The sequence below is a fragment of the Thalia democratica genome, chromosome 5 (assembly GCF_965202585.1).
Source record: "Thalia democratica chromosome 5, ktThaDemo2.hap1.1, whole genome shotgun sequence".
Lineage (NCBI taxonomy): Eukaryota > Metazoa > Chordata > Thaliacea > Salpida > Salpidae > Thalia > Thalia democratica.
The window spans coordinates 43012651-43021569 of record NC_139169.1 but is presented as its reverse complement, the minus strand read 5'-3'; the positions used below and the strand labels follow the sequence as shown (position 1 = coordinate 43021569).

Here is an 8919-nt window from a genome sequence, read left to right as displayed (position 1 = left end):
GTTTTTCCAACAAAACAACTATGTTAGCTCTTATAAAGAAAACAACTAAAACTGTTTTATTCATAAGTTTATACAAAAAATAATTATAGAGTTTAATTATATTGTGATTCGAAATAAGGTTAAATACGGTTTTTTTATCAGCTATGCTCAAAAAATCATAAGGATCTTATTGCTGATAACATTCCACTAAACCTTAATTTATTTTGTTATTTAACTTGCTACTTAAGTTTATGCCAGATGCTACAAAACAAAACGATTATTTTAGGGGCAGTATTATCTATTAATATTCGAAAAAAAATATAATTAAGTCATTTAGTTTTTGAATTAGTTGTGTTCCGTAACTTTCAACTAATTTTGGGTGACAAAGCCTCTCTGGAAAACCTTGTTATAAACACTCGTTTGAAAACTAACCATAAAGTTTCTAAACAGGTGAATGTTTCTCATGGTTTATTTACAAGCCACAGGGTTCTAGTAAAAGTTTGATAAAGTATATTTTGCTCTCTTAAAAGTTTATATTCTACAGAAGTCAATTCAACTATTAAAATAATTAAAGACTTTTATTGTATCATGTCATCGAGTTTCATAAAAGCAGAAAATAATCAAGTTCAATTTTTTTCTAAAGGTAATAATTTATAAATTTTACCAAAACGTGTAAAAATAATAAAAGAAAATTATTTTGTTCTATGTTGTTCATTTAGGCTTTTAATAATTAAGTTATTTTACTAATCATTTAAAGTAAATGAACTTATGTAACTAAATTAGTGTAAAGCCTTAAATGTATATTTAAACGTGCATGATTATGGACTGTTTGAATTCCAAAAATTCAAATTTTTGGAAAACATTTTGAAAAATCAGATCTCAGAAAATAATATATATTAAAAAATAGTATCTGTAGCTTTCATAGATACCTTCTTACCTTTTTTTTGCAAAACTTAAAATATTTTAGTTAAAGGGTTAGAGTTTGACACTAATGTTTTTACCATAAAAAAATTGACGTATAAGGCTAAATATGCTTTAAATATGACGAGGCTGAAGTTTGATAGAAATTCATATTTACTAAATTCATACACTTTCTAATTTTTTTTAATTATAGACATCCTTTGTTGTCTACGCTATTGAAGTTGCCCTAATTATTATAAACCAATTAAACTCGTTTAAATACGGTATTTTTTCGTAAGTCTCTATTAATAATTTTTTTGAATTATCATGCTCTTATTAAGTAGACCTACAACCACTATTTATTCAATTTCTTCAAATACTGATATCTTTTTTTATTTGTGGTCCTTTAAAAAGTTTGAACTGTCTGAACTTGAATTTTAATGAAACAATTTGTAAAGAACTTTGATTATTTTCTAGATATAATACCTACTAAACTGCTTAAGTAAATTTTAAATTATTCAAAGTTAATTTCTTAAAAGTAAACAAAGTAAATAGAAAATTTAATTTAAAGTTGTATTTAAATTTAAGTTATGAATATAATAAGTTAAAAAATTATTCAAATGGCTACTCAGCAGGATTTCCATAGTGATTTATTTTAGTTACTAAATTAACTTAAATTTATAAAATATATATAAATTTGTTTTACTTTTTTTTTTTTAGATTTTTCTTTCATAGATATTTTAACAAGAACAGAATAGTGTTGTATAGTGACAAAAAATGATCATGCTCATTGTTCTTTTCTAAACATGCATATACACTTTGAACTTGTTTTTATATTTAGAGCTTTTTATCTTTTAACACTTTTAAAAAGATATGTGTAATTGTGTTCTATAAATATTAAGTGTGCAAGCATAATATGTTTTCAGTCAGTTTGAAAAAAAGTCTAATTAAAGTTAGAAGTCTCATGTATATATAAGTTCACAATTAATTTATATTATTTGTTATATTATATATTAATATAAAACTTTCTAGGTGTTTGATAAAATGAGTCAAGAAATGAGTTAGTAGTATTGTAAAAAAGTATTCAAATAGTCAAATTTAAATGTTACTTCAAATGATGACTATTTTAAAACTTAGTTTAAATATATTATTTCTTGTGTTAGTTTTTTGTGAAAATAATTAGTAATCTTCAAGTTTGAAATATTGATAAACAGTTTATAAAACTGTTTAAAATTTAAAAAATAAATATTAGTTAATAACTATATTACTAGATCAAAAATGGTAAGCATTGAAATTCTGACATGTAGTCTGATGGTTTAAAAAAATATATATCTAACAATAGTTCTAAAAGTAGTTAAATTTTTTTCGTAATAAACTGTTGCAAAATGGTTTAAACTTGAAGCTAATTGTTTTTAGTCCAACTTTAAAAGAATAACTTAAATGATTCATTCTAAAAAGCCTTTTTGTAAATTTTGCACCTTAAATTATACAACTAGAAGAAGTATTGTTCCTAAAAAGATGATAAAAGCACAGATCAACAAAATTATCAAAGCTACTGTATTTAAAAGTAATCAGTTATTAATTTTAGAATACTTTATTTTATTATTGTAATACTTGAAAATGGTACTGTAAATATTTAATAATGTAGTTTTTTTTACTAGTGTTTCAAAGACAGTCCAAATGATACACAATTACTTTAGATTATATTTATTGTTTATTTTATTTTAAACGTTAACGCAGGAGAGAACAAAAGATGGTCTGATGGATACAGTTTTATTTTTCTTGCGGATCCACAACCTGGATTGATAGATGTTATTGAAAATGAAGGAAAAGGTACCAAAAAGTATTGCATAATTTTTTTTGAGATTTATATTGATTTTATGATTAATAAAAAATGTAATGTTACAAACATCGATATTAAATTGTAACCACTTTAAAAAATTGTAAGAAATTATTCAGAAATCATTGCACAAATATTTTTATGTACCAAAAAACGAAATGATTGTTTTTATGTTTAAAAGTTATCATAATTTTTGTACCTAAACTAAATTAACAATTTGTTTAGTAATGATAACCAACTTGAACTACTGTATTATTTTAGATAATCACTAGATAGAAAGTTTAATTTTTTTTTACCATCTTATTAAGGTCTAGTTAAAGTAAAGTGTTTCTTCAACTAAAAGAAAGCTTTATTTAGACTTTCAAATTTTAGGTTCAGTTTGGGATAAAGAAATTGAATTAATGAACAAGGTTTGCAATGAAATAAACAAAATTAAACCTCAGCCTGAATTTGTTGTAATTGGAGGAGACATAATAAACGAATCACCAGGAAGTTAGTTTTTTATATTTTAAAAATATTTATACATAATTTTAAATATAACTACTTTTTTTAACAATTATTCAAAATTAAGCTAATACGAAATTTTTTTTTTAGATAAATACTTTTTAAGGTGTTACATTAATGTTTTGCAATTTGGTAACTTGGTGGTAGACAGTTGTAGTTAGTGATTTTTATTGAAGCTTTAAAAATGTAGGTATAATTGTTAACAGTTATGTTTTTTTAGTGTATTCAATAGTATAAATTTATCAAATTTATTTAAAATAAGTTTGTTTTAGAATTATTAAAATAGTATTCAATTCAAAAGTAGAATATTTTGTGAAATTATCTTTTTTCTTTTTAGACATACCATTTCCATAGCTTACTAAACACAAGTTTGTAAATTTATTTTTATTTCAAAAAATGTTCCAATTTATTAAGACCAAAAATGTTTTGTCATAAACTTTGCACATCTATATTATTATAATATTATATTAACTTCCAAGCGTTTGTATTAAACAGTAGCAAATAATTAGTTTTGAAAACATATGGTTTATGGTATATGATCAAAGTGCTTCGAATTAAAAAAAGCTATGTTTATAACCATATAATCTTATTTAGCTATTTATTTAAGATAGCTCTAACATTAGCTTTGTTTTTTCGACATAACATGTCACACATTATACAAAAAAGGGTTGATCATGCCAATTCGATCATCAGACCACAAGTTTCGGTAGACTGAGACCGGTTTCGTCCTTATTAGGACTCATCAGTCAGTCACAACCAAAAAAATTTTTCTGAAACCGAAACCGAAGTTTTTTGGTTGTGACTGACTGATGAGTCCTAATAAGGACGAAACCGGTCTCAGTCTACCGAAACTTGTGGTCTGATGATTGAATTGGCATGATCAACCCTTTTGTTAAATTTGAGCTTGTCTCACGGCAAACGAAAGTCCGGACTTGTTCTGCAGACTTTCACCGATTTTGTTGATCATACAAAAAAGAGTATACTCTAACTTTATTTATTATATACTTTTTTAAAACTTTTGTAATTGCTAAATTTACAAAAAATGTGAGTATTTTGTGAAAATATGGTTTAAAATTGAAAAAATTATATCATTTTTTAATCAAATTATTAAAAAAAAAATTGCTTAAAGTAATTTTTTTTTGATTTTGATAAAATGAATAATAAAAACTAACTCTAGTTTGAACTACAGTTTTACAAATAACATATATAAAAGGTTAAAGTTTGAAAATATTTATTAGATAAAATTCAAATACCAATATTTTAGTTTTTAGATTTTTTTGAAAGTTATTAAATTATTAAGTCACCATAATTATTTAGTGAAAACTTGTGCACTATTTTTAAAGTAATTTTTTAATGCAAGCTAAAGTATTTACTTAATATCATATTTAAGTTCTTTCATCACATATGTACTATTTTGTAGTTTTAATAATTAAAAGTTTAAATTTTGTTTGTAGTGTTAATGGTTTAGAAAAAAGTTAAGTCCCTAATAGCTATAAACAAAAATATGTTTTACAATTGTAAAAAAAGTTTAGTTTTTTGTAAATAATCGTACTATTTCATATGTTGATAAATATTGCCTATTTATTTTTATACTAAAATAATATCAATACAAAAATAAAAACTTTCGTTTGGAATTTTATATACATTTATATCTAATTATATTCTGCTCACGAATTGCTCAATGTACAGACAGAGAAGAAGTGAGGTTGCAGCAAGTTGCAGACGTGAAAGCAGCTTTCTCAAACTTGAAACCAAATATTCCCGTTCTATCAGTCAGTGGCAACCATGATGTGGGTAATACCCCAGATAAAAACTCAATACAGTGGTAATTGCAAGTTGTTTTTTGTTTATTACCTGTCTTAGTAATACACTTCTTAACAATATTACCGGATGTAGCACAACATGCACAAATTTATGACCTTTATTTTTTAAACTTTGTATTAGTTTATCGGAATTTTAAGTTTATCAACAGTTTTAAAACCTCTTATAAACCATTAGACATTGAAATAGTTTCTTTCAGGTTTAAGAATCATTTCGGTGATGATTTTTACAGTTATTGGTACAGAGGGGTGTTTTACATTGTCATAAACAGTCAGCTTGTTTATGATCCTCAATGTTACCCTGAATATTCTACAAAGCAACAAGAGTGGTTGGATGAGCAACTAAAGTAGTTAGTTTGTAAAAAAAGTACATCAGTAAAAATGAGTATAATAGTGTTGTACTATTAATATTAAGTAGTTATATATAATATATTTACTAGTAAACAATCTTTTAATTTAGTACAATGGTGTAAAGTTAAATTAATACTAAGTATAAACTTTTAAATCTGTTTTCTTTTAGTTATCTTATACATTACTTTAATGTATGAAAAAGCTTAATTTATTTAATCTAAGATATTTAAATTAATCAACTAAGAGAAACGAATTTTTGTTTATGTATGTTTTTATTGTCAAGAGTTTAAGACAAAAAGCAATTTTTTATAATTGATAATATTTACATTATTATTGAGTTTAATTTTTACTTGTTGTTTTATATTTTATATAGAATAATTTAAGCAAAATGAATTTTATAAAAAATGTAAAATTTTTTTTTTTAAATAGATTTGAAAAAACCTTATTGAGTTGTTTGCTTGTTTTATTAATGAAGATTTATAAAGTGTTAACTTTATACGTAGGATTATATTACGTGTATACAAGTATTTCTGTTTAAATAAATATGTTTTTCTGTTAAAATAAATTTTGATAAAGATTACCAATTGTTTTTTTTAATGTTTTCATCAAGTAGTTAATATAAATAAAATAAGAGAAAAAAGTTAGGTTTCTCTTTAATTAGTTACAGAAACTTGTTAATATTAAAACATTTGATTTAAACAAAACAGTACATAAGTTTAAAAATAACAGTGCTAAGTCTTCATCAGCCAATCATACTATTCTGTTCATGCACATTCCCATGTTTGTAGAAGATTCTCAAGAACAAGATCAGTACTTCAACATTCCCAAGACGACCAGAGAACAACTTCTGTTGAAATTTTCAGATGCAGGTATTTCCAAAATATTTTGTGGACATTTTCACAGAAACGCAGGGGGATTGTGGACTTCTGAAAAAGATCCTAATAAAAAAGTAAGGTTTTCTTTATTTTGTAAATTAATTTTTTCATAAAGAATAAAATATTGAACAAAGTCTTAGAATTTTTTAAAACAAAAAAAGTTTTGTTTTTTTAATCTCTAAAGACTAGACATGAGCTTTTAATTTGAATAAAGAAAGTTAAGGAGTGTTCGAAAGCTTTTATACGACAATTTAAAGTTCAACTAGTTATAAAAGTTGCAAATTGCCTATTACAAACTAATTTGATCAAATTAATAAAAAAAAGCTTATTGAAGTTATATACTAGATACTTTAGTATATAGTAAACAATTCTAGTATTATACTATGAAGTATTCGAAGTAAGTTGAAATGAAAAATTTAAAAACTTTTATTCAAATGTGAAAAAATATACATGATATAATTTAAATACTAAAGTTATTGGTATATCAACCATTAACTTACACTGATAAATTAAAAGTTAGTAAACTAGGTTAGTTTTTTTTTTCAAGCTGTTACAGTCTAAAATAGTTTTAGTTTGTTCTAAGTACCTAAGTGAGATTAATATTAATTTCTAAGAAAAGTTTTTCTCTATTTTGTATAACAATAAACTTTATGTATAAAAATAACTTACTTTTTTTAATCAGAAGTATTACAATACTAATCACCTTGTCCTCTTATAATGTAATTAATAAACTAATGATTCTAAAATAAAACTTTGTTACGTAAAGTGTTGTTTTCAATTTCAACTTCAAGTATTGTTATGTATTTATTTGTGAATTTTACTAATTTTGCTTTCAAAAAATTATTTAAGCTTTTTTGACTTTTTTAAATAAATATTTCAGTTATTTTTTTACTACATAACAGTTATTTACTAATTTTGTCAAAAAATAGTCTTAGTATGTTTATCTTTAAAATTAGAACTGATAAATTTATTTGTTTATTTAAACTAATTTAGTGTTACAGATAGACTACTGTTATCATTATATTTCTTTCATGTAAATACTTGGTATATTTCAAAATCAAAATGCTAAAATAACTTCCAACATTTCAGAAAATAACTTCTCTAATTTATGCAAAACTTTAGAAAAGAAGTTTCGTATACTAAAATTTTAAACTAATTAATTTTTTACTATAGATTTACTTAAAAATAAAATTTGGCTTTTGTTAATATCTTTCAAATAAGTTTTAAAGCTTTTTAAATGTTTAAATACTTTCATGTTTATTTTTTGGAACAATAGTTATTTAAAAGCATTTAAACTCACACATTTTATTTTTAAACTGTTATCGCAGATTGAAGTAGTTGTATCTTCTGCAGTAGGGTGTCAACTAGGATCTGATAGACCTGGCTATAGAATTGTTAACGTGAAAGATAATAAAATAACTCACCAATATTTTTCTGTCGAATAAATCAATATATCCTTGTTCTATTCACTTAATCTTAATCGTTTTAAAATCTATTTAAGTTTATCTTAAAAATTTTTTCTATAGTCTTTTTCTTTGTCACTTGTGAGTAATTGAATTTATTTATTTTAGTGTTATGCAATATAGAATTTTATGCACTTGTGACACTGTAATTTTGTTAAAGTTTTTTTTTTTTGACACTTAAAAAAAAAGCATAAAGTAATTTTGTGTTTTTTATTCATTAAAATATTATCTAGCTTACATTTATATTGAAAAAGGTTTAGTTTATAATGATTATTATAACTTTCTTGCTTATATAATTTTTGTAAATCATATTTAAAATTTTTTATTTACTATTTGTTCTAAATGGTTTAAAAATAGTTAAATTTTTAACTAGTAGTATTTTTTAAATTTAATTAATACACAAATACGTACGAACATATTTTTGATAAGTTTTATTTGCGACTATAAATTGTTCAAACTAGTGAACAATTACTGAAACGTAATTTATTATTAATTGTCTTAGATATAGTTTGGTTTTCTATATAGATAAGACACGAGTATGTACTATTTTACATATTTTAGAACTTTTTACGCTATTAAATATTTTTTCATTAAATAGTTTGAGTTTAAAAATTGGTAGTAAAACAATGTTAACGATATAATAAAACGTTTTAACATATCTTAAGCATTGCAAAATAATCAATTTCAACTATAGATAAATTTAAAATATGTTCTAAGCTAATATGTTATATACAAAATTTCGTACCTAAGATTTTTTAAAAATAAATAATTATTTTGATAACATTTATTTTAGTATCAAGTCATACTTAGTATGTATGAAAAATGTATTTCAAATTACTATTAAGTTGATGTATATTTATTCTACTTACAATACAATCACATCATTATCTGTGAATTAAACTTAAATCTAATAGCAATAGTAATAATGTAGTGTACTAATATGTATATATATAAATAAACGTAATTTTTTAAGTAACTCACAAAATAGTTCAGTTTTAAGTAAAGTTTTAAAAGTCTTCTTAGACTACTATTTTTTAATTTTCATAAGTTGTTTAACTGTATAATATCTGAAAACAATTAGTGATTTTGTATTTAAAAAATGTGAGCTTTTGTAAAATGATGTATTTTGATTAAAAGTATGCTTTAATTAACTTTGTTTTCAGTTCTCTCGTTTTACTTCGAGTTTT

At 22.9% G+C, this 8919-nt stretch overlaps 1 protein-coding gene across 2 annotated transcripts; it reads left to right on the top strand.

The window, feature by feature from the left end:
* Positions 1 to 497: 497 nt before the first annotated feature.
* LOC145835733 (serine/threonine-protein phosphatase CPPED1-like) lies at positions 498 to 7967 on the top strand. Of its 2 annotated transcripts, none has more exons than XM_082943439.1 (7): positions 498 to 622; positions 2620 to 2712; positions 3092 to 3211; positions 4913 to 5048; positions 5244 to 5393; positions 6124 to 6343; positions 7598 to 7967. In XM_082943439.1, exons 1-7 carry the CDS (start codon positions 568 to 570, stop codon positions 7712 to 7714), a joined length of 891 nt encoding a protein of 296 aa, XP_082799565.1. In that variant the 5' UTR covers positions 498 to 567; the 3' UTR covers positions 7715 to 7967. The 2 variants fall into 2 exon arrangements, with proteins under 2 accessions (XP_082799565.1, XP_082799566.1); XM_082943440.1 differs by having other exon boundaries at positions 7623 to 7688.
* Positions 7968 to 8919: the final 952 nt, after the last annotated feature.

What these genes read in the sequence shown, in the direction of transcription:
- LOC145835733 (XM_082943439.1), top strand. Translation starts at nt 568, where the DNA reads ATGTCATCGAGTTTCATAAAAGCAGAAAATAATCAAGTTCAATTTTTT. An exon ending in AATAAACGAATCACCAGGAA is followed by an intron (nt 3,212 to 4,912) that starts GTTAGTTTTTTA and finishes CTCAATGTACAG; the next exon opens with ACAGAGAAGAAGTGAGGTTG. An exon ending in GATAAAAACTCAATACAGTG is followed by an intron (nt 5,049 to 5,243) that starts GTAATTGCAAGT and finishes AGTTTCTTTCAG; the next exon opens with GTTTAAGAATCATTTCGGTG.